At 36.4% G+C, this 27,098-nt stretch overlaps 1 protein-coding gene across 1 annotated transcript in view; it reads right to left on the bottom strand.

The window, feature by feature from the left end:
* Positions 1 to 23,959, bottom strand: part of LOC145983950 (uncharacterized) — a 64,448-nt gene extending 40,489 nt beyond the window's left edge. Inside the window, exons 1-5 of the mRNA XM_083117152.1 lie at positions 23,707 to 23,959; positions 11,095 to 13,143; positions 7,496 to 7,704; positions 4,371 to 4,520; positions 2,475 to 2,553 (exon numbers count right to left, since the gene is read on the bottom strand). Of these exons, the coding sequence (XP_082973278.1) occupies positions 2,475 to 2,553; positions 4,371 to 4,520; positions 7,496 to 7,704; positions 11,095 to 13,143; positions 23,707 to 23,806 (2,587 nt within the window). The 5' untranslated portion in view covers positions 23,807 to 23,959. The remainder of the gene's footprint in view (positions 1 to 2,474; positions 2,554 to 4,370; positions 4,521 to 7,495; positions 7,705 to 11,094; positions 13,144 to 23,706) is intronic.
* Between the last annotated feature and the right edge of the window lie 3,139 nt (positions 23,960 to 27,098).

The raw sequence follows: 27,098 nt of genomic DNA on the forward strand, positions 1-27,098 counted from the left end.
ATTGAACATCTGTACAGTCCATCCATCCACTGCACATAAATCTGAAGTACCAAGCCACTATCTCTGGAGCTTTGATAAGCTTGAATACCTGTTTACTAATAACTAGAGCTCAGTAGTTGATGAAAAATCATTTTTTTTCTGGGCCTTGAAGAGAATGCTCACCCTGCTAATAGTCCATTTCACTTCAGTTATAACCAGAAAACATTGTTTTTATTTTGCATTTTTTTTTCCTCTTTTGCATTTTGTGGCCTTTTTTAACTTTTAGGTCATTTTTCAGTATTTTTTGCCATTCTTGTTGCCATTTTATCCCCTATGAGGTTTCTTTTTGCTCTTTCCCTGTTGTTTCATGAATTTTAATTGCAATTGCTAGCATAACTTACACATATTAAATATCCTAACATGGTCTTGTTTGCAAGTACGTCATTAAACGAAGAAATGGTTGATGTAAAAGAACATATTATTTTAACTTAAATCTTTGGCAATGGATTAAATCATTCATAGCAGTAAATTTATTTTTCTTTCATCAATCCAAAAATACTTTGGGTGAAGTCTACTTTGACGTTTCTTGCTGGCCACTATTGTAGCTTTAATCTGTGCATGTACAAAAAAATATATAAATCTGATGCACGTGAAACACAATTGTATTTTCAAAAACAATGGGTTTTACCGAATTATTTAACTACTCTCCTTTAATTAATGAAAAATGAAGCTTTCCTTTTAAGAGCGAAGATTATTTTAGGTAATTTTTTAAAATGTTTATGTCAGTTTTTAATAATTTTAAGATTATTCTGTAGGTCATTTTTGGAGATTGTTTAGGTCATCAACATCAACTTCCAAGCCCTACTAATAACTCCTTGAATGAAGACTGTATCACAAGAAGACCCTTTTCTCTCTCCAGTTCAGCTGTTTCCACTGCCATCCTGGTGGCTATAAAAGGAGCACTAGCCGTACAGAACGTGAATCCCTCTATTCTGAAGTCCTGTATTTATTCCTTTAGCAAATATCTCTGTTGAATGTCACTGCTGAATGTGGGTAAAGTTAGTTTCAGCAACTGCACATCACTTTTTCCTTCACTGTTCAATGTGATAATGAGAGAGATGACTTGTTTCTGTTTTTGATACAGAGAGCCCAACAACTCGAGTCTATCTTGTACTGCACTGCATCATTATACTTGGAAAATACTATTTCCTTGCACTGTTTCGTGAGATTCAGGAGTAAAGTACTGCAATCTGCACTGAGCTGAAGACCTTTATCTACATACACTTGTATTGTTGCACTGTCCAGTGTAGGTAAAACTGATTTATTTTCCATCTGCGTAACTTCCCAATTGAAGACTGTCTTTGATGTCTGCAACTGCTCCATGATGACTCACCATGCAAGAGATGCAAAATAAATATGCAAACAAATATATAAGGGTGTGGCACGTTGACTCTGTTTCTGGCTAATTCATTTACCGTCAACGAACTACCAGAATATGGCACAAAAATACAATTCAATCCAGCCAGGAGGACCATTTGTTGAGTGTCAGTATCCAGAAAGCCCCACAACTCTGGCTACCTGGCTACACTCCATCCTGTTCCAAATTATCCTAAATCTTGTTTGGTTCTTGTATGATGCATGGATCAGAACCCCCCCACACACACAAGACGATATGTACAGATTTAATAACTACCACACACAATGTACTGGGTATTACAAGCACTAATGCTGCTGTTAAAGCACTTAGAACCATGGGCAAATACCACGGTTCCTCCCGCAAAGACTTTCTCTTGATGACTGCTCTCCAACGCACATGTATTTAAGTAAGCTCAGCTCACAGGAGGTTCCCGAACTTCATATGTGGGTGTAAAAGCTCCCGTTCTTAAAGTTTACAGGAGGTTCTGCAAGTTTCTATCCCACGCAAATATATAAAATCATTTGCACTGAATATACACTGAAAGAAAGATAAAAAAAAGCACAAAATATACATTGTTCACTTAACAAATACGTATAGATATATTAAAGTAAAATGTCACATTCAACTTCCATTGCAGACAAATAGATTCACTTCTTTTAAGTTATTTAATTTTTTTTATTCCTGATACCTAAGACTTGCATGAAATGCTACATGATATAAAAATGTATCTGCTTTATATGAATGATAGAAATGTTGGAGTGTCTGCATCATAGCCAACAGAAACTAAAGAGGGATCACCATCATGACCAATATATTTGTGATGAAGATTGCAAATGTAACATCTCAAATTTGTCATATTAACTACGCACCAGAACCTGTACAAACATGGAGTAGTTACAATGGTGGTTCAGTGCCAGGACAATGATATAATTGAAGATTATATGAAATATAATCATCAATTATGTACTTCATCAAGAATACAGTAATCATGCTAGATCATCCTACCATGAAACTGTTGTGACCCACACCAAAGAATTATAAAGTACATGTTCAAAGTGAAATAATAAAGTTCAGTAACCTGGTGCAACAGGAGCAGGCACTTGCTCAGAAGATTCACCATGTTCTTCTCTCAATTTACGCCATCTATCACACATTTTCTGCAAAAAAAATTAGACATGGCATGAATCAAAACAAAAAAAATACATAACACTTAATTTCATACATGTATCATATTCCTACACTTGTTTTTGAGATCATATCTTGTTCTAACTTTTAACATCACTTCCTAGTTCACTAAATACTTTTTATTAGGGATGGGACAGATTAATTGTTACTCTCTCGATATCAGCGTGTAGATTGGTTCATTGGTAAAATTCCCGATAATTTTACCCATTTGATATATCTATAAATATCTTACAATTTAGTGCAATACTATGCCATTTTGTTATAAATTTTATGGATTATCACAATTCTGTACTATATTTTTTTTAAGTAAATGTATTTTGCATTGCATCATTAGGTAACATACATTTATTAAGGAGGTCAATGAACCATTTGGAATTTTATACCAGATCGGTAGAATGTCAGCTATCGATACATTTTATATTGGTACTTTATTGCTATCAGCCACAATTTCATATTGGTCCATACCTACTTTTTAATATCAAATCTGACACCAAGAATTCAAGCTTTCATCAGACATTTTTAACTGTATTGAGTATTTTCCTTGACAGTTACAACCACCTTTCGGGGTTGAATTCCTACCAGATCTGGGCCTGCAAGAGGTCCCTAAAGCTCGGTCTAACAGTTGATTTGCAGTAATCAAAATTTGACAACACAATTTATGCTAGCTATACATTTATTCAAACCAATCAGTGGCTTAGTTACATATTGTGGGTTTCATTACTTAAGATACTATTTCACATGGTTACACATTCAGTGGGAGAGCGTGCATGAGAGACAGTAGTTCCTTTCTTCAAAATGGTAATATGATGATGTGATCGAAGTGTTATACAGTTGAGCAAATATATTTTGAGATCATCTGTGGTGTTTAAGCCTCTAGCTCTTCCATTTATCTGGTGCATTGCATCCTGAGTTTTAGTTATCCTCATATTCAGTCTCTTAATGCTTAATTTTACAAATGGAAACTAACCAATATTCTTCCTTTCCCCCCTTTTTCTTGATCTAATTCAGGTTTCTTTTTCATATATCTTAACATATTTCATATTAATTTCATACTAGTCAATTTTTATTTTTTATATTTCTTAATTATTTCAATTCAATACAAATAGTTTCCCAACAAACTTGAACTGAGAATTAATATTAGATACAAAAAACTCACAGACCTCATCAGTAGGAGTGGAAGGGGGACTTCACATTTTATGATGATAAGCCCTGAAAGTGCTACACTTCAAATGTAATGTTACAATGTTCACAAAAAGTATAAAGAGAGAGAGAGGATTGCATTCTGTATTTCAGTTAGCTTTATTTTTGTATCACTCCCTATGCAAAAAATTGTTCTTTACAATGTTACTATTTTCACACTGTAGCGAGGGGCCTCCCTGATGGCATAGTGGTAACATCATTGCATTGTAATCAAGGGATCCCGGGCTCGATACCTTGTGGAAGCACATAGATGTTTGGATCCCACTTTTAATTGTAGGTACAGTCCTGATTAGCCATCTGTGCACAAAGTGGACTTTAAACAAAAACTCAAGCAAACTCAAATAGTGCCAAGCAACATGCAACACATATCACTTGGGAATGAACTAATCAATACTTTATTTCGCACAAGGCATATTTGAACTAATCAATACTTTATTTCGCACAAGGCGTATTTGATGGCCAGTCCTCAAGTGACAATGAACATATTTCACAGCATAACCAAAACCCAATATTCTACTAGTATTAAATATGTCAGTGCTTGCTGGCTGGAGGTTGAAAATATGAAGATAAGTGATGAAAAGATACATACCACAGCTGCAGATGAAGAAGTCTTTGGCTGAACTGTGGCACTTGGTTTATACACATTTCTTGCTGCAGAATGTGCTACACGCTGTTTTGAGACAATAACTGGTACATATTTACTGCTTTCCTCACCAGCTTCTTCCTTCTGTCGTTGAGCCTTTAAATAAATAAAAAGAGAAACATTATTTTTTCATTCAGCACAGGTAGGATGGCTACTCTAGCAACACGAAAGAAAATCATGTATAATTTCAAGTTTTCCTGGATAAACTTCCCAATTTTATAAAAATTTTAAACTGAGTCAGATCCCAGCCACAAAGCTAAATTTCACCACATTGTACAGTCACGGACAGTTCTGGATTGTAACAATCCCATTGACTATCAATGGGAATGTTACAACCCAGAACTGTCCTTGACTGTTCCAATGGAGATACCAGTATGGTTGTGTCAGAAGATAATTCCATTTATCATTACAGTGAAGCACAAATTTATGTGTTATTTCAAACACTTATTTTAAAAAGAAATGAGTATACTTTTGCCTCAATCAAAAATCAAAATGTTTTGCATAAACATTCATGATAATGTAGACGTAAGTTTTCAAGAATGCCATTATTATGAAGATATGCAACAATAAATAAAACAACAATGGTTGCATGTATGTAGAATGTAACCATATGCATCAGAATTAGGAGGGATGTAATAAAATTTAGAGAAAAATAAATTACATATTGGGCAAGACATCATCATACTCCATATCGTCACATTCTTTCAATAAGGCATAATGGATGCAATCATTACATGAAATATATATTTTTCCTCTGTACTTCTCCGCTCCTCCTTTTTCTCATCTGCAGTACTATGAAAAATATAATTATCTGTATATGCATTCCCAGGGAGCTTTTTCTACCTCATAAACAGGCAAAAAAAAACAATAAAAGCTGGTTTCAGTTCATGACCTTCATTATTTTTATTGTATCATTATTCATATTATACATATTTTCCAGTTTCCTGAACAACAATTAGCAAACTATTAGCTATTGCAAAACAAAAAACTTGGGGACTGGTTTGAAAGCAAGAATGTCATATTCTACCCAAGGTTGATTCATTTGAATCATGACTTAAATCAAGACCTAAATCACGCGATTTAAAAAATATTAAAAAAAATCACTGATTTAAAATCACTTTGAATAAATAATTTATAGAATAATGTACGTAAGTATTTTCAAGATATCATAATCACTTTTGGTGAAAGTACATTAATCTTGTAATCATTTAATGGTATTTATTAGGTTCTAAGAAAGGAAACAAAATATAATGTACTGATGGGGTGAAGCTCATACGATATGAAATGCAATATGTAAACTGTACAGACACTTAAATTTCTCTTGATTAAAAATTCAATAATTGTTATAAGCAAAAATAGCAAACATTTTGAATAGGAAAATATACAAAATACTAATCACACTAAAGCATAAATAGTGTCATTATCATTAAACTGTAAATAAACATAGAAGCTGATATTTTGCAAACTATATCATTAAAAAATTTTGCCAAAAATCAGCTACAAAGACTGTAGAAAATATTTTAGGTTACAATTATAGAGTACATCCGGAATGTTTTATTTTCACTGGAAGAAAAGTTACTGAAATTATTTGATTGATTGATTGAGTTGGTGTTTTAAGTCCACTTTGTGCACAGTAAGGCTAATTGGGACTAGGCCTACACTTTAAAGTGGGATCTGAACCACTATATGCCTCCATCGGGAATCAAACCCGAGAGCCCTTGATTACAAGGCGATGATGCTACCACTGCACCATCGGGGAGGCACTACTGAAATTATTATAGTTTCATTAACACACTCAACAAACATTTCCATATTAGGTTCATAATATAGTATCAGAGACAGAAAAATATGTATACATATATTTTTTTTTATTTGCTTTGATCAAACTGTTCAAATATTTTACTGGTCCCTTTACTAGAAAAAGCCTTTCCATAAAAAACATATATCTATATGTATGGTGCCAAAAACCATACATGCAATTTTAAGCATGTTTCTTTAAAAATTAAAAATCAATTTAAATAAAAAAAATCATCAAAAATGATTTTTTAAATAAAAATAATGATTTTTATCTACACTGATTCTACCTCTGCAAGTATATGAACTGTGCATGCAGAATGAATGGATGCAGGCTTTCTAGAATAATCATGTATCATGCACCCACAGTGAGCCTTATATGCTGTCACAAACTGACTCCATCTCTGAATGTTCAGGCAAGATTTTGCACCAGTATGGGGTTCAAGGAAGTCCTTTCGTGAAAGGTTTCTCCATCACAGAATAAAATTCATTTACATATTGTTTACCTTTGAACATTAATGTATAGTTCTTACTCTGATGGCATGATGTGATATTTTGGGTGAACCAGGAAGTGTGTTACACCCAAAATTTTATTGCTCAGTTTGTATCTGTAGGTTGCACTAATAAAAATTCCAGCAGGTGTCACCTTATCAGCCTTGGTGAAATTTAAATATGGCATCATCAAAATGGCTGCTGGGTGAAACTGCCATTTTACCTATTAGTATACATTATTTCGAATAGAGTTATCACAGAGATGAATTTGGACTTTTTAAGAGCAGCAGTGACAGAAAAAATATCTTTTCTACCCTTAGATTTCATGCTACAAACTTTTTGATCACCCCTTGATTTCAGTTTGTTAAGGTGGAACTTGACTGTCACACAGTTTGAAAATATACTTTACATAATATGAGGAGACTTTTAAAAGCTGTCTTGAATATTTCCTATTTGGGAGTGGAGCTTTTACTAATCCTCCTCCCCAACTCTATTATTTTATTACTCCAATTACACCATAATTTGCTTGCAGTGGCATTGCGTGATTTTCTTGTGTTTCCCCCCTCCCCCAATCCAGGTTCTCACAGCTTGTAACCAGACTATGTGATCATTTGTGACAAAGGGTAAACTGACTGACAACCACATAAAAAAGTAGTTTTTAATCAGGACGTGTTCACTTGTCTAAATATAGCTATTTGTTTCTCTGTTAAAATAGCTTACAAACTGCAGTGCATGCATAAATTTAAATTGCCTTATAAAAATTTTATTTGAGTTAACTTCCTTACCTTTTTCAAGCCAGCATCACCATCTGCCTTTTCCTTAGGTTTGTACTCCTGGAATATTTTGAAGCATTCCTTTGCAACATCATCATCCTCATAAATTTGTTCAATGGAAGGCTCATCAGGAAAATCATCTGCGGAACTTTCACTTGGGGAATATTTTCTCGGGATATCACGATCAGGCGTCTCTGAATTTGAGATGTTACTTTCGTGCTCTGCAATGCAAATTTAAATCTTGTCAGTTCTGTGGCCATCAGTAGTCATTTCTTACACTCATAAATGTATATAGCTGGCAGGGTTTTTTATAATAAAATAAAATGACAGTATCCAAGGTTCTAATCTGGACTTAAATGGTTACATGTAATTTGGTGAATATAATATTAGATGCCAAAGCTAAATACTTAGTATACAAAATTTGATTCAAAATATAAATTGAAGAGCTTGGTAAAAAACATGATAAGTGACATTTTGATAATTTCTGAATTCATTAAGAAAAAAGGTTATTAGAAGCTACACTGTAGATAAATTGTTTTCGTGTTGCTTTTTCCAATTTCAGAAGGCTTCACTGAGTCCAATCCAAATTGTATGACATGGCAATTTCACATAAAAATTGAAGGATGGCACATTATACTTTGTAACTCAAAAATTACCAAAATGTCACTTACCATGTTTTACACCAGAGCCATTCAATTGTCAAATTAGTATACATGAAAAAGAAAAGAAGTCACAAAATCAAGTACATAAGTCTACGCCCCTCGGAACCCTGTAGCAAAGAAAAATATACTTAACGCAATCCAAATTTATTAAAAAACTTTTCACTGTTGCATTCTTCCATACCTTAAAAAAGTGAAACACTGGTCAACATAACTACATCACTCACTCACTCACTCACTGACTCTCACTCTCCATCCCTGTGTGTGTCAAGAAGCCCCCTAATTGGAATCCAGAATGAAGTATTCTTTGTGGTTGTCTGCTCATACATTTCATCTAAGTGTCAGTTGTACTCACCACCATTATTGAGCTAGGGAGGCACAAAGACAACACCAAATGACTCAAACATATAAATAAATTTGTCATTTATCAGAAATCAATAAATATTTAATGTTGCTGTATCAAGAAAGTGTGAAATTTACCATCATGTTTACAAACAAAAAAAATGTGTATTTGCCAAAAAGTGGCAATCTCACTGATGAAGATATGAGCCAAACTCAAAGTTACAATCACACTTCGAGACTTGTGATCAATAATTTCAAATGCTGTCACTACCTAAAGCTAATAACTAACATATGGTAATGACAAGAATATGAAGCACCTAAGGCAGCTTCATACCTGACAGATTGAAAAGGAATAAGAATGTTAACATCTCACTTCTTAAATCAGGGGCACCCAAACGTCTTTATGTGCAAGGTAAGTAAGTACTTGAGTCATTGCTTGTGGGCCATATTACAATATATATTAACACTGAAGATAATGTAATGACCAAGGAAGGAATTTATATGTACATACATATTTATGTATGAAGCTGAAATCAGTTATTTTTGTATTATCTTTGCGAGTCATGGCATGTAGACTTAAAAAATTCCATTTTCATTTTCCATATTTGTACATATATTAGGTTTTGGCTCATATTTAAGTTATTTTTACATATTATGTCCACATTTCAGAACATTTCTCAGCATTTACTCCATATTCACGTAATAACTACATGTCCCCGTGTAATTGAAAGATTTGGGTGAATTTCTAGCAAATAACGAAAGTCCGAAGTGGCATTAAACAAACAAAAGTTTACAGCATTTTTGTTACCCTCCAACTGCATTAATTACAAGTTTTCTATAATCCGAACAATAATGTTTTTTTTTTCAATTTTACATCCCCAAAATTTTTGCTTTTGCTATTGTAAAACACTTGAAATTCCATTTATTTACAATTGTTGTCAACAACAGATAATGAGGGCTTAATAATTGGTTCCTGGTTGTTACAAATGACCTTCTCGCAACATTGCAAGTCCCAAGTCAAGCAGCCCATTGCTAGCTAACTCCACCTTTAGCAACTATAGTTGCATGCCCGACAGCAGCAGCAGAAGCAACGATTTTGTGGCACATGAACGGGACTCGCATCTGGTTTCTCTTCAAAACAGTCACGGTAATAGTTAATGCCAAGATTGTATTTTATGTAGTGTCTTACATTATTAAAAAGGCAAATTTTTACCATTTTAAGTCCATATTTAACTCCATATTTTTGTGAAATTAACTAAATATGTATTTACATATTTAGCACATTTATACTACATATAAATCCATTCCCTGGTAATGATCTACAAAATTCAGTTTTATCATTACTAAGGCAGACCACGAGCCATAGTTTGGGTGACCCTGTCTTAAACAAAATGTTTGTTTTGTTTTGTTTTAAATCACCTTTATGCTCAAATTGGGCTAATCAGGACTGGGCCTACAGTTGAAGTGGGATCCAAACCACTGTGCAATGTGCTAATAACAGGAAACCCAGGATTCCTTGATGATTAAAAGGCAACAGCATTAACACTACACCATAGGGGAGGCCCTAATAAAAAATGTTATTCATCTTATACCATAGCCTCCTACACAAACATCAAGTTCTACATGATGCTACCGGATGTTCATTACACGACCATTGAAAAAATCATTAAAAACTATATAGATATTGCATTGAAAAAATCATTAAAAACTATATAGATATTGCATTTTATTCCACCAGATATTTATTTGGTTCTAAAAATATATGCCAAATAGCAAAGCACTAATAGTGAAAAGAAAATTACTTCATCAAATTATGTTAACCTGACACATGGCATTCACAACAGTGGAGATGGGACTCAATGTATTGACCCTATATCACACAATGAAGTGTCACTTAGTAGGCCTTGGCTCTCATAGGGCTGTTGTGTAACACAGTTTACATTTTTTACACTTCTTCTAAGCTATACAAATGTTTCTTTCTATCCAAATATGTATCTAGGTGCATTACTTTCAACAATATACACCTCCAATCTTAGGTCTCCCCAATGGTGTAACATTGTCACCTGGCAATACAGCAATACATCATGGTTCGGATTCTACTTTAAACTGTAGGTCCAGTTCCAATTAGCCCACCTGTGAATAAACTGAATGTAAAACAAACACTTAACACATTGACTGCCACAATAGGAAAAAAATCCCAATCTGAAAAACTTCAAAACAGTTCACGAATGAAAATGTCTTTTTTCTTTTTTACTTGTCACATTTAATAAATATAAGAAGTTAATGTACATTTATTAATTTGATCCACACTTTTTAAATTGTTTGTATTAATTGTAAGAATAATAGCATCACTAAATAAGATTTTCATGAACCATCTGCAAAATTTTGTCCACGAGGCAACTCTTCATGTAGCATGTATGTTATAGCATGGTAGCATGAGTTACCAGTGCACCACAAAGCTCCCAAGGTAAAGAGACGCGAGAGTTAAATATGCTTCGCAAGCCCCAGGCTAAAAACTAGTGTAAGTTAAACACAACTCATGTGGCAGTTAATGTGTTAAACTCAAACCCTCCAATCTACTCTGCATTAAAATATAAAACATCTAATTACCTGGACTATCACCTGAACTCTCTGATGTGACACTCCTTTCAAATGAACTTCGAGTAGTACTGCCACTACTACTCTCTGAAGTACTGACATTCTTGTGACGTTTCTTCTTCTCGTGTTTCTCAGAGAATTTCCTTTTCCTTTCCCATTTCCCAGAATATGCATGTCTTTCATCTAAAGATTTTGATCTATGAGAATTATATTTGCTACGCCTCTTTGAATGTTTATTCTCGTCACTACTGCTTTTGTGATCACGACTATGTTTGTCCAAGCTTTTACTTTTTCTTCCGCGATCTCTACTTCTGTTGGAACTAGAAGTAGTGTGTCTATCCTTGTGCTTTGAACTTTTTGGATTGCTCTTCTCTGAACTTGACTGGGCTAACTTCTTCCTACTTTTATCACTAGAAACGGATCGATCTGATGACTTATGCTTTTCTTGTTTCCTATCATGACTAGAACTCTCTCTTCTTTTGCTGAGTTTATCATGACTTTTCTCTTTCTCATGAGTATCTGCATTTGTTTTTTTCTTGAAGCTGTCATGCGAATCTTTATGTTTACCATGCTTTTGATGCTGATGGGAATGTTCCACATGTTCCTTTGGCGTATGCTTCTGTTTGGCTTCTTTCTTACTAGTGTGTTTGTCAGCATTCTTAGGCCTACCATGCTCTGAACTATGATGTTTCCTCTCACGGTTTTTATCACTACTCTTTGCATCCCTTCCATCATTTGTCTTTTCTACATGTTGACGAGATTTCTCCTTGACACTTCGTACTTCTTCTAGCGATGTTTTCTCACTTTTCTTCTTCACGTCAGCTAGCCTTTTCTTACCATCATCACATAATTCAGATTTTCTAGAAGCACTGATAGTAACTTTCTCACTACCATTACTTGAGGAGATTCTTTCGTTTCTTATCTTACAAGCACCATTCTTACTGTTTGCAGATTTTGATGTGACCTTAGTTTTGACAGTGGTTTGATTTGCAACTTCAGCTGGCTTGTTTACCGAATTCAGTCCACTATTTTCAGATTTAATTCCATGTCCCATTGATGGCTCACTTTTTATCCTGTTGCATGAATCCTCAGTTTTAATTATCACAGACTGTTGTTCGGACTCATTTCGGGTTTCATCTGAAGCTTCACCACACTGAGAATCTGTGACAGGTTCTTCGGACAGAATTTCAGCCAACAAATTTAGATCACTGCTTAGGTCTGGAATGTTGGAAATATCTCCATCGTCTGAACTTTGTTCAGGGTCCAGCTTTGATCTATCAGTTGGCACATACTCTACAGAATAAGAGTTGCTGGAATCCTCAGGAACGTACTTAGTGTCTGATAACTTTGTTGGTGAAGGTACATAAGAAGAAACAGTCTCTTTCTGATTACTGGAAGGGGAATACTCTGACTTTTTATGTTCTTTACAGTCTTCCAAAAAATTAGGTTTGTAGCTTTCAGATAAGGAAGGCCTATAATGTGATTCTTCTGTTTTCACAGATGGATTGTACAAAAGGCTGCTTTCTGGTTTCCCATTCTCCAATGTAGTCTTGGCACTAGGTGTGTACAAAAGACTACCAGTTGAGCCACATTTTTTCAGCGCATACTGTGAATCAGATAGTTCTTTCTGAGTATCAACTCTGTACTTGCGAGCATCCACACTCGAAGATTTGGGTCGCTTAGAAATCTTACCCGAGCTTGAAGATTTCTTAGCAACACACATCTCCCTAGTAACTCTTGGTGTGTAGGGAATAGGGATATGCTTCTTCTTGCTTTCACCAATGGGTGTTGGACTATAAGAAGGCACGGAAGATAACTGGAACACTTTGCTTTGGGAAAGTGGTTTCAATTCTTTCACCACATTGCTTACTATGGCTTCGGAGACTTTATTCTCATCTACTTTATTGTCTGAACTTTTTTCCTCTGCTTTGGCAGGTAGAATTGCCTTCTCTTGAAGCACTTTCTTCACAGCTTCTGAAACAAGGTGTTGCAGAACTTCAGCATTGTTGTCATCCAGCGATTCGATGGGAGCCATTAAAGGGGCCATCTGGTGTGTTGAATCTGTAATAAAAAACAAGAATATTATATCAGGTGAACTTTATTGTTGAACATCTAAACTCGAAAAATCAGCACAATCCAAATAATCAAACAATTACAGTACCAAATGAGATTACCACATTAGACACTACTCTGAAGGTAAATGTAACCCAAAACAGGGGGAAGGGGTCACAAACCAGAAACATAAAGTAAAAGTAAAGTGTTCCCCTGTGCTTAGCACCACGCCATGAAAGTGTATAGGGGCTGTGGGGGTAACGCCCCACACTTTCTTGATCTGGTCATGAGTGGGGGTGATGTGATCAGCATCACACCCTTAACCACCTTTACCCCCCAGGTACCCATACATATATTAATATAATTCTGAAAATAAAATTACTGTGTCAATAAAATCTTGTGACAGCTAACAATTGGAAACATGACATGAGTTCTTACAACCAAATTTCAAAGATACATTCTTTGGTTTCAGCTTGCACAAGGATCTTTCAATGTCTTACACAGAATGGGTTAATTGTTTAACACTAACTTTGTATTGCATGGAACAACATATTGGGGAGTGTCTAGACATGTTCTAACGGTACAGGTTTCAGTGCTATTATTTTTCAAAATGACTAATTGATAAAAAAAAACAGATAGAAATTGTAGTTTTCCTAGCGATGTGATTCGAACAAGTGTTCTTGGGTTACCAGCCAGGTTAGGTTGATGTTCGCTTCCAATTCTAGCACATACATTGCTCTCATCATCAGGGAATACAGAAATGGAGACCAATATAGGGTTAAATATATGACTATGATGGGGCAGAGTTTGGACTCTGTCTTCCTATTGGCTCGCTATGGATCCTGGTGTTCTTATTGGCTGGAGCTTTGTTTTTACGGAGGAGTGGGTTCCAAGCATGACTGAGCTGGAATCCCACGTCCCCGTTGAGATTGGTGCTTTCCTGTGAAGTGGCTATGGCTTTCTTTACTTGATGCTCTCAGTAACTGGCACATTTGGCTATTATTTTGATGTCAGCAAATAAAATCCTGTGTCCCTCTGTGATGATGTGTTCTGCAAGTCCTGACTTTTCTGGTTGGAATAATCTGATGTTGCGCTGATGTTCATTACGTCGCTGTTCAATGGTGCATCCTGTTTGGCCAGAGCTCCAGGTTGTCCTTGACTGAGCGGAGTGGTGGTCTCTGTATGGACTTAACGCCATGTCTCGCAAGAATTCTACTTAATTTCCCAGAGGTATGCCCAATAAAAGGTAAAACTGTTATAGAGGGACATTCTTCTGTGTTTCTGCTAGCAGGGGGGCTGTGCAGTGAAGGGACCACATTCTCATGTTTGGCTGGTCCAGGTGGTGATGAATCAGCCCTTGTAAGGGCCACACTGGTCTCCGCTGAGATGTCACTGCCTTGGTGATTGCCCTGTTCATGTCACTGATGTGGTATCCATTCTGTTGTAGCATGGTTCTAAGATGATTGAATACTGAATTTTCCTCGTCCAAAATGGTTACTGCTCTGTGGGCTAGTGTTTTGAGAACCGCAAGATGCTGAGCCTTATGGTGGAAACAATGGGCATTAAGGTGGAGGTCGGTGTGAGTGGATTGGGCATTAAGGTGGAGGTTGGTGTGAGTGGATTTTCTATACACACTATGTCCGAGTGTTCCATTCAGTTTGCACCAGATTAGGATTTCCAGGAAAGGGAGGCAGCCATCTTCTTCTACCTCAATAGTAAACTTGATGCTTGAATGGCGGTTGTTAAGGAATTCTAGGAAACTATGTAATGTCGGTCGTCCATGTGGCCAAACAACGAATGTGTCATCCAGATATCTGTAGAAACAGGATGGTGGATGTGGTGCATCCTTCAGGGCTTCGTGTTCAAAATGAAGCATGTAGAAATTCACGTTGGCTAGTGAAAATGGTGAACCCATGCGCATTCTGTCGGTTTGTTTAAAATATTTCCCATTGTAAAGGAATATGTTGAAGTGAGCATGTGGTGAATAAGGTCTACTATGGCCGGCGGAAAGTGGCTCCCCAGAAGTTCCAATGTGTGTCTTACTGGCATTCTTGCGAACAAGGAAACAGCGTCAAAGATGCATTGTTTTCAGAAAACGAGTTTCTTCAGTTCCTGGATGAATTCTGATGAGTTCTTGACATATGTCCACACTGTCTGACTAGAGGTTGAGGCAGGGATGTGAGGTATTTGACAAGGCGATAGGTAAGACTTCAAGGCAATTGAAAATGATTTGAGGCATGTTCCAAAAATACAAAATTCTGTACAGCTTATGTATATACAGGATGTCCAAAAAGTCATGCAACTGAGACTTTGAACATACGTAAAAGAAAAAGTGATAGAGACATGAACCTTGCACTGGGTATTCCTTTGTCTATGTGGATGTTTTTAAATATTAGAGAAGAAAATGATTCTCTACATGAACGTTCAATAGTACTCTCTTGTTGCACATAGACTGTAGTCCTTGACTTCTTTAAATGTCCTCCATTTCTCCTATTGGAGGGAAAACCACAGTCAAAAATCTTTGGGTGTAGTACATAACGACATAGGAAGGCTAGTTCAGAGTTGCCACACATTTTGCTGCTCTTCCACCCTGATCCCCCCCCCCCCTTTAAGCAGGAAAAATGTTGCAAAGGTTCTTCCATAGAGCATTTTTGTGTGTGTGTGTGTTGCGAAAGATTCAGTGACCATACCCATGGCTGCTGACAGACAAGAGGAGGGAAAATATGTGGCAATGCTTCCAACTATCAACTGTGGCATGCACTATTTGTGGTTTTCACGGACACAACCCAACCCTGTAAATCTGCAATCGCGGCACCAAGAGCAAAGTGTTCAGCCACACAGACTATATAGTACAATACTTTAGTCAGAGTAAGTAAATACATCAAAATAGAACATTTTGACACACAAATAAATGACTGGTGATATGAAGTCAAGGGTCATGGTTGTTTTGTTTTGAGTTGCTGTTTTAAGTCCACTTTATGCACAGTAAGGCTAATCGGGACTGGACCTACAGTTTAAAGTGGGATCCGAACCACTTGTACCTCCACCGGGTATCGAACCCGGGACCCCTCGATTACAAGGCAATGAGGCTACCACTGCACCATGGGGGAGGCCCTCAAGGGTCATGGGTTTGAACTTGTGGAAATATATGTTGTACAGGTAGGTGGTGGACATTGAGACTGAAACACTGGTGACTGTAAAACACGCTACTGGAGGGCTTGCCTGCACCACATGTTGGTCATGCACACCATAGTGGGCATTTGAGTGCATAGGTCACATTGACACAGTATTAGCTGGACTACACGTCGAATATTCAGTTTCACGCAATAGAATGAAGGACATATCAGAGTTCCAAAGCGGGCAAATTTATTAGTGCTAATCTTGCCAGTGCATCAGTAATACAGGCTGCACATATTTGTAGAGTATCAAGAGCTACACCAGCAAGGGTCATGGCAGCTTACCAGAATGAAAGACAAACCACATCCAGGAGGAGTAACTGTCGGGGAAACCGAAGCTGTCTGACAGGAACATCAGGGTATTGAAGAGGATTGTGTAGAAAAAGTGTAAAACCACCACTGCAAAAGTCACCGCAGAATTGAGTTGAGTTGGTGTTTAAAGTCCACTTTATGCACAGTATGGCTAATCGGGACTGGACCTACAGTTTAAAGTGGGATCCGAACCACTTGTGCCTCCACCAGGTATCGAACCCAGGACCCCTTGATTACAAGGCAATGACGCTACCACTGCGCCATGGGAGAGGCCCCACCGCATAATTGAATACAAACTTGACTGAACCTGTTTCTACCAAAACCATCTGTCGAGAACTTCATAGGGCCAACATCCATGGCACAGTTGCTATACCAAAACCCTTGGCCACTAGCACCAATGCCAAAAAAACAGGTTGATTGGTGCCAGCAGCGCAAATCATGAACATTAGATGACCTGAAACGTGTCGTGTTTTCGGATGAGTCCACCTTCACTGTTTTTCTGAAATCTGGAAGAATTTACGTGAGGAGAAGTTCATCCGAAGCATACCAACCAGACTGCTTAGTGCCCAGAGTGAAACATGGGGTGGATCAGTGATGGTGTGGGGTGCAATATCATGGAAGTCTTTGGGACCACTGATTATTCTAGGACATGTCAATGCCAACGACTATAGGGCCATTCTAGAATATCCCAGTCACCACTGTGCAGAACTTTAATCGGTCCTTCTCCAGACGTATTGCTGCTGTACTGGCCGCCAAAGGCTGTCCCACACCATACTAATAAAGGTTAGTGTCTGCATTCCAGATGTTTCAATTTCAATGTCCATCACCTGTATTTTCTTGCATGTTTACTTACTTTGACATAATTAAATATGATTTCATTGATGGTCCCATTGAATTGCAATTAACATGTGTAAAATTGCTTCTAATTGTAAATTAAACCAATTTCTTAGCACCGATACATTTTTGTGGAATATCCCAGTTCAATTTGGTTGTATTAGCATTATCACACTTTCCATTCTTTAATGTAATACAATTCATCAGTGGCCTATTCTGAAAATTTGATCTGGCTTACCACAACAATTCTTATTTATTGTACATATTTATTATATATGCAATCTACATTAATTAAATGTAATAGAAATAAAACAACAGTGCAGGCATGCAAGAAAAACAAAAACACATGTCTGGCAGCTTCAGATTTTCCATAAAATCTAAATTTTTACATACAATTGGACTTAGATTTCCCTGCAACAAGAGACTCCAAAAAGCAGAAAGGAACAAGCTGTTTTATCCTACCAACACCGTTTGCAGCAGTGGAACTAACCCCACAGGCTGCATGTCTTTAAATAGCCACTCGCTTCGGCTCGCATGTCCCCCCTGCATACAATCGGGGAGGAAACGTGATTGTCAGAAGGGTGCAATGGAGAAATTCTGGTTTACAAGCTTGCTTTAATGGTTTGCATTATATATAATGAGCATTTGCCCATATATTAAAGCAAAATGTATGGTAAATGTCTGTTATATCAGACACATATTTCTTCATTTTTACAGAAGAAACTACTTATGGAAATGAGTTTCTGTAGCATTTTGAAAGTTCGTGGAGGTATTTTCTCACCGTAGAATGCTGCACAACAAGAAATAAGCACTTTTGATATAATAAACTTCCATTTTGTGCAAAGCGACAACATTATGCCGTTGTTTCCATTCCATTATATGGTGCGAGCATCGAAAGTCACGCGGTCCCGCCAGTGTTTCCAAACATGATTTTTACGAGATTTTTTTTAACTATGCTTACCTAACCTAACCCAACCTGACGTAACCTTGCCGGAAATGGTCCAGGGGGCTATCGTGAATGGCTTTTGGGGCTATTGTGAATGGTTTTTGGGTCTATTGTGAATGGTTTTTGGGGCTATCCGTCAATGGTTTGTGATGACATAATGAACACAAAAGTAGGTATTTTTTGGTTAACAAAGTTGAAAACACTGCATACCTACTCCAAATCGACAAAACACAAGCAAGACATGCAATGATCCACAGCTGTGCAAGCCATATTGTATGTTCCGCAACGGAAGAAAGGAACCAAAAGAATTACTCGTAATGTGAAAAATCGAAGTTATTTTCATGTAAAAAGCATAATGGCACCTTCAACTATGTTCCGCAATACACAATTGGTAAGTACGAACCATACGAAACACAAAATATCCAATTTTAATGTGTGACTGATATAACAGACATTTACCAAATGCACAAAAATATATGAAAAACAGTCCCGTCTACCAGCAGTAAACATGGTAAGATGGAGATTACACAAACAAATAAGTATTTAGCACATCATTTGTATTTCTTATTTTCTGCCACTTTTTGACAATGAGGATAAATGGTGATTATATTAAACTGATGAAGGAAAATTCACATAGGAACTCTCCATATGGCTATCAACACTCAATTCCTAAATTACATACACTTCCAGTGTAACGTTCAACTGCAGAATGCTTTCATCACAAGGTTAGGCAAGCTCATGCAAAGCTCAAAGGGGGTTTCATGCTTGAGACCAGATGTTAGAAGCATATGGAAACATTATTTTAATGTTAAGAGCCCAAAATCTCACTTACCTAACCTAACAATAAAAGCATTTAGTGTTGTAATACCCTTTCACACCTCATGCATATGAAGTAGATGGCAGCAGCAGTATGTATCCAAGACAACAGTAAACAAATGGCTTTTGTTTTATTGAAATTTCATCATGTTATGTATGCATTTTTACATGGTTCAATTTCGATTTAAGTCTGTTAACAATTACTGCAGTGTTTTAGCGATTACTTACTGTGTGTTTCCTTGACGGTAGTTTTCCACTTCCATGTACTTCTATATAATTCTTGCTGCTAAAATGTTTAAAGATTTTGTTCAATAAATGCTTTCGTAGTTAGGTTAGGAGGGTCAGGTTTAGTTTCCTTAGGATTTTAATAATAAAAATAAATGCTTTCGTGGTTAGGTGGGTCAGGTTTAGTTCTCTTAGCATTAAAATAATATCCCTAAATGCTTTTGTAATTAGGTTAGGTGGTAGTTTGTGTAATGTGTCAAGCATGCGAAATGGGGAGTTTTGCACAAGATACATCTAACATATTATTTTACACATAAATTGGACTTTTTTGAATTGAACACTGTGCTGATTAGTTTCAGGAAGGTTCCAAATTACTTCTACATTCATTCCCACTACTCTATGATACTTACTGTCGTTTCTACCAATGGAGAATGCCTTGTCCATGGGAAACGTGCATGCTTGCATAAGGTAATTAATAAGTTTTTTTTCCCAAAATGAATAACTTTTTTTCTAAATCTAAACAGTGCTCATTACTTTAAGGAAGGTTTACATTTTGTGAGACAATGATTTCCAAAATTCTACGATAATTAGTAATTTTGCTAGGAGAATTTGATAAAATCGTAAAACAATCGGAACCGTTATTATTATTTTCGGCATGTTCTTTTGCTATTTGAGTGTGCATGCAAACGGTTAACGGTTGACAAAAGTACTAAAAAATGGCACGTTTTTACTTATGCGGGCCATACTTTGGGATCAAATACCTCAGTTATTTGTGTTTTCTGCACGCTGGAACCACTTTTATATTATGTACATCAAAATCAGTCCATTAATAAAAAATACGGTACTGGTACGATCTCGCACAAACACTTTTCACTCATTTCTTTAGTCATTTTTAACATTCGTACTTACCGATTATGCATTGCGAAAGGTTCTTGAAGGTAAGAATTTGCTGTTGTGAAGAAAATAACTTCATTTTATCACATTAATAGTAATTATTGTTCTTGCTTTCTTCACTTCCGTAGCACAAGATGGCGGCCACATCTTGAGTAGCATGGTGAATCATCAGTGGGTATGCAGTGTTTCCAACCTTCTTAATAAAAAACCTACTTTGGTGTTACTGATTTTGGATTTTTTTTGGGTTCGAACTTCAAACAACCATTGACAGATAGCCCCAAAAACCACTGACGGATAGCCCCAAATATTAGTGACGGCTGGCCCCACGAACCATTTCCGGCAAGGTTAGGTTAGGTTCAGTTAGGCAAACATAGTTAAAATTTTGTTCGTAACACAATACGACAGCTTTAAAAAATATAAAAAATCTTTCAAAACAACCACGTGGTTGGAAACACTTCAAGGGGGTTACATCATGAAACGTATGCGACATTTGGTTACCGCAGAGCGTCGGAAAGGTACTTTTCTTGAAATATACATGAATTTGCGGTCAAATATATTGCACGATGGAAAAAAATACATTCACGGCCTTTCAACAATCTATAGAAACTCAATTCCGTAAGTACTTTATCCTGAAAAAATGAAGAAATGTGTGTGTGCGAGATCGCACCGTTACCAAAAATTCAACATAATCCTCAAGGGAGTACAGTGGGTCAATGGCGCCATAATCATTATGACACTGAAGTATGTGTGTTAACAGACTTATACAAGCACAATAACTCCACAACAGACATTTTCTGAGAAAATATCTTCCAAACAACAGTTTCCTTACCTTACAACTGGTGGAAATATGTGGAATAATCAAAGCTTCAAAGATCTTACAAACATTATCTTCATCCCCTTGTAAAACTTACAAAAAACTTCCAGCATATGAAGTCTGACTCATTCCTCATCTTCCCGTAAAACTTACAAAAATGAGCATTTTTCACCAATTAATAAAATACATTGTGTATTCTCACCAGAAAGGTCCCTGGCCATTGCTCAGTAGGCACATAAATGCAACAAATGAAGAACTGTTATGTATTAACCGTGGTAGCATGCATTCTCCCTTCTTATCTAAAGGCTATAAATGCTGAAAATATTCCATTCAGTAAGTCAAATCAACCATTATTACATTGTATGTTAAGACACAGGTTCCAATTATGTAAATTCTGATATGACCAAGATACATATGTGTTTTCTACACTTTTCAAATTCCAAAAACATGTCTTTAAACACATAGTGAACAGGTTTTTCAATAACTTGCTGCATTTTATGTAGAAACTATTTCCTTTTTCCATCCTGCTGCTATATGCTTATGTGAGTAAGCAGTCACATTTTTCATGCTCAATTACACTCCTACACGCTTGCAGTATAACTCTTTGCATATTTTCAGCAGGTAATGATTGTTAGGTTTGAGTGTCTTAATATTTCAGCACTTTCCCACATCTTCTACATGTGTACACATTTTTTTCCCCATTAAAAAAAGGGTTTCCTACAGTGGCACCATACAAACACATTCACTTGCACAATCTACTTTTCACATGATCCCTTGCAAATTAATATTTTGTGTCTCGGAACGACTTGAGATGACCGGACTCCTCTCCGATTTTCTTCATATTTGGCATACTCACTAATTGAGTCCTCCTAATCACGAATCTGAAGTTAAAATTTGTCGGAAACATCTAGAAATTGCAAAATAAGCAAAAATAAGCAGTTAGTTTTCGGAATGGAAACAGTCTATTTTCGATTTTTTTTTTCTTTCACAAGCAAATATATATATTCCTGATACTACCATGACACCAAATTTTAACTATGTTTGCCTAACCTAACCAAGCGCCAATGGTTTGTGGGGCTAGCATCAATGGTTCACAATTATTTGCAATTTCTAGATCCTGATACTACGAAGACACGAAATTTTAACTATGTTTGCCTAACCTAACCGAAACTAACCTAACCACATTATAATGGTTCGTGGGGCTAGCACCAATGGTTTGTGAGGCTAGCGTCAATGGTTCGCAATTTCTAGATGTTTCCGACAAATTTTAACTTCAGATTCGTGATTAGGAGGCCTCAATTAGTGACTATGTCAAATATGAAGAAACTCGGAGAGGGGTCCGATCATCTCAAGTCATACCAATATTTAATATGTAATCATTTTACACTATACTTGTGGATTATGCACACACAAAAATGCCTTCTTCCTTTCAGTGAAATTTCACTGAAATATCCATATTTAGGCATGTAGTTCAATAGACAATGCTGAGTGTATCATGAAAGACAATTAACAAAAGCAGAACAAGTCAGTTTCCAAAGAATTATAAATAATTTATGACACACTGCAATAACATTTCGACAATTTCAGAGATTTTGTAAAATGTTCGTGTCAATGAGAAGAAAAAATTTCTTCCTGTTTTACATTTGTGTCCAATATCATAACACACTACAATACACCTGCACACACCTAAATTATCCTTGTACAATCTTACCAACAGACAATGAGAGACCACCTCTGCATGATTAACTATGTTTCATGTAAATATAACACGGGTCAAAACTTTATTCGGTAATGGTTCAGATTGTTTTATGATTTCTCCTAGCACAAAGACTAATTATCGTAGAATTTTGGAAATCATTGGCACACGAAATTTGAACCTTCCTTAAAGTAATGAGCACTGTTTGAACTCAAAAAAAGTTACTTATGTTGAAAAAAAAAAACTTTAAAATTACCTTACGCAAGCATGCGCACTTCTCATGGACACGTTATTTGTCGTCGACAAGCAACAGTAAATATCGTAGAAGCATGGGAATGAAAGTAGAAGTAAATTGGAACCTTAGTAAAATGCATTTAGGGACTTTATTTTAAAGCTAGGGGAACCTAACCTAACCACGAAAGCATATATTGAACAAAAATCTTAAGTAATCGCTAAAACTCCGCAGTATGTATTAACAGACATACGTTGAAATCGAACCATGTAAAAATTGCATTCGTAGCATGATGAAATCACAATAAAACAAAAGGAACTTGGGCCCATTATTCCTTTTTATTGTTAACAGAACCGTTAAAAAGAAATATTCACTGGCAATATTTAGAGGCTACAAGGAGGTAATTGTTATTTTCATTTATTATTAGAGAAAAATGAAAATATAAACAATTAAATTTTAGATGTCTGGAGAATCAAAAACTGTCAGGCATTGTACTATTGTACAGAACAATCATACATTGAACTAGTCAGCTTCTTGTAAATATTTATTGTGGCATTAATTTAGGAGATAGACACATTACAAACCCAATTATTTCACTCAATATACTATAATTTTGATGTTTCCTACCTTTCCTAACATGTCGAAAATGGCAATAGGGTCGTACGCATAGATCCTTTTCATAGTAAGGGCACGGGGTACTTTGAAAATACCCAGTAGAAGGAAGCATTCTACTTTATTTTTTCACGTACGAATTCACCTTTATGAAATATTTCTTTATCGGCCATTCCAAACCTCTAAGAACAAATAAAATAATTCATTCATCTCGAAAAATTCACTAGTAGGATATTGGTTTAGTATTTCAAATGCATAGGTGCAATTCAGAGTGCAAACCACAGACTGTTCACAGGATTTCTCCTTCAACCACAGGGCTTGAACATGTATTTTCATGGTAAAGGCTACTCTTTAGCCAGTGAATTCTCCTTTATTAAAATAATAACAATTACAGTTTGTTATCCGCAAATAATAATAATAATAAATTATTTTTGCTTACTTGAGCCCTTCTTCATTTTTACAGTTATTATTGAATAGGTGTCTAAATCAAGGGGAAGTCGCGACATTTATACTTTATTAAATTCTGATTGGATTTTCCTTATCGTCATAACTCTCACAACGTTTTCTCACCGTTTTGTTTAAATTAATTTTGCTCATTTGATTTATCACAAATATGCAGATATACCTCTAAGCTTTACGGAGTTCACTTCACAGTAAGGGTGTGCAGGACAGAATTTCTTTGGTCGGGACGGGAAATTTTCTTAATCCCGACCTTTGGGACGGGAAAAAATTCGGGACGGAAAGTGTTCCAAATTTCTGTACGTTGGGAAAATCTCGAATGGAGTTCAATAGTGTGGCGTTACAGCAGACGACGCGCTGGGACTGAGTCTAAACAAATAAACACGTGCTTTTCTTCCTATCCATTTCAATGCTATTTTCCTTTGGAAGGGGTAGCTTTAATGGTCCCCACGCTTTTCATCGGCAATGGACATATCCACTCATTTTTGTTAAGCAATTTTAAAAACTACACCCTGGGAAAATAACCCCTGCAATTTTTCGCGTTTCTCTGCGTTCAGTTTGAGGGGAAAACCAGACTTCCAAAGTTGCGAGGCTAGCGTTGCGCTGAAAATCACGCCCCGCCATGTTAATACGTCACAACTCAGAGAGCGTAGCCGACGACTACGTTAGAGAGAGCTCGTTTGTTGCCTGCTGAGAGCGTCCAGTCAGTGATGCCAAAAGCAGGGAAATTTCCCTCGGCACAGGGTAATTTGAGGGTGAAAAGGGAAAAGGGAAATTTAATGAAAAATAGCTAAAAAAACAGGGAAATTTAAACTCGCATTCTTTTAAAAAGTTCGAAAATATTTTTTTCAGCGTGTACTTTTTCCAAATGAATAGTTAGCAAGAGTGACACTTTTCAGTAAGCTTTCTTTCTCCCTGTTATAGATGACCTTGACCGGTCAAGGTCAAGGCACGAGCCGCACTGCACCTGGAAAGGATTCGGAACGCGATTTTCAACTTCTTTCCTTTTTCCATCCATCATTTCAGAACGTTTCTTAGTGGCTGTGTGTGTGACTTTGTGTGTCCTGTGTCGTTGCAAGGAGAATGGAAGAGGTGACTGATAGGAAGCTACCTGCATCTCCCAAAAAGGTTAGAAAACGTCGTGGGGATTTATCTGCGGATGAAAAGATATCTTGGGAAACATGTGAAAAAAATCGTATTGTGTGGTTGCCCATTACTTCACACTTTTATGATTTTCATAAATATATAATAATAATAATAAAGTTTGTTCCTCAGGCAAAACAGGCGTCAAAAGAAAAATTTTAACAACAGCCCCTAGCTAAGCTTTGACAATGGGTGGGTTTCAAAGTCCGACAATCATTGCGCCGCAGACGATTTTTTTTTGTTTGGGGATTTTTTCAATATATTAGTGTTTTATTTTAAAATTCAAATGTTTATTTTAGGATAATTATATTATGAAACTATGATCAGTTTCTAGTATTTTATTCAATCGTGGGTTTGAACCCACTAACCCCCTTATATAGGGGCTATCCACCGGAAGGAAGTGCCTTCGCGCGAACGCCATACTTGTAGCACAACAACTTCCGGTTCGTAGGCTCACAACATGTAGCTAAAGGGATCTGAGATTGTGTCATGTATGAAAGGAACGAATGGGTGTGTACAAGGAGGATGTAAACTACGATCAGGGCTAAATATTCTTTCACAGATCTCACTTCATCCATTTCCTCGACATCTAGGGCGCCAAAATTATTGCCTTCAAGCTGCCAAGCGTGAAAATGGGAAACCCATTAGCAGGAGTAGACTCCGCAGTTATGACAACGGATGTGCAGGAATCCAAAAAGTCGGGACCGATCCAGACTTCGGAAAATCTAAATAATAGAGTTTAAAAGTAGTATATTCCCTACATAATTATGTTCTAAATGTCCGAAATTTATTGAAAGTAGCAGTTTTTATTCCAGAAATGCAAAATCATCACCCGAGGGTGAATTGTGTGTATAATTAACATTTTTTTAGTATCGGGAAATTTTGAATATTTTCCGCCCCTATAATCTCCCAATTTAGTCGGGAAATAACATTATTTTTTTCCCCCGTTTTGAACGTGAGGACTTTAAAAATACCCTGTCCTAATTCCTTCCCAACCAAAAATTTTGCGTCCCACACCCCTTGCACTTCATTAAAGGTAGACGAGAAATCATTCAAATCTCGATTTTCGCTCTGTTTTATTGATATGAACAAAAAATATTACTTTTCCTTTCAAAATATGCTCGGTCATAGTCAGTTAGGTTTACACGTTACGTTCTTGAAGAACATGCGAACTGTATTAAATGTTTGTGTATCCAGAAAAAAATATTATTTTGTGTAACCAAACAAAATAATAATAATTTTTTGTGTAAGTGCGGGTACTATTATTAATTTTCGTCTTATGCAATGGAAATCTCTTCAATATTGATAGAGAATAGGTCCTAGGTTTGAACACTGGTCAGGCAATGGTGTGTCATTGTGTTTGTCCCATCATTAAACTTTTCAGTTTATTATTCATCTTCATCGTCATGTTTAACACAAATGGCAGAAAATTGACTTAAAATGAAATGAGCGTTTTGTATTTCTGCGTTCAAACGGGAACGAAACACGTGTGCATCCCTCTGACTCGCCCTGACTGAAGAAAGAAGGAAAGAGCTCCTTTTCCGATTTTTATATGTTCATACATCTCGCACTTTTTTCACTTAAAACATAAATGTATGCATCCAAAGATTTACATGCTTTACGTGCACTCGCTGTGTAGGAAAAATTACTTTTTATTAAATATGTAGGCTACAAATATCGTCAAATGCAACGACGGTCAGCAAATGGATCTCATCCTGGAATAATGCCGTATTACTTCCTAGTTGCTCATCCAATTGATGTGAACAGGTCTCTACTTTGCCCAGATATCTCTTCTTCTCCTCGTC

The sequence above is a fragment of the Lepisma saccharinum genome, chromosome 2, assembly GCF_977018435.1.
Source record: "Lepisma saccharinum chromosome 2, izLepSacc3.1, whole genome shotgun sequence".
In the NCBI taxonomy this organism is placed as follows: Eukaryota; Metazoa; Arthropoda; class Insecta; order Zygentoma; family Lepismatidae; genus Lepisma; species Lepisma saccharinum.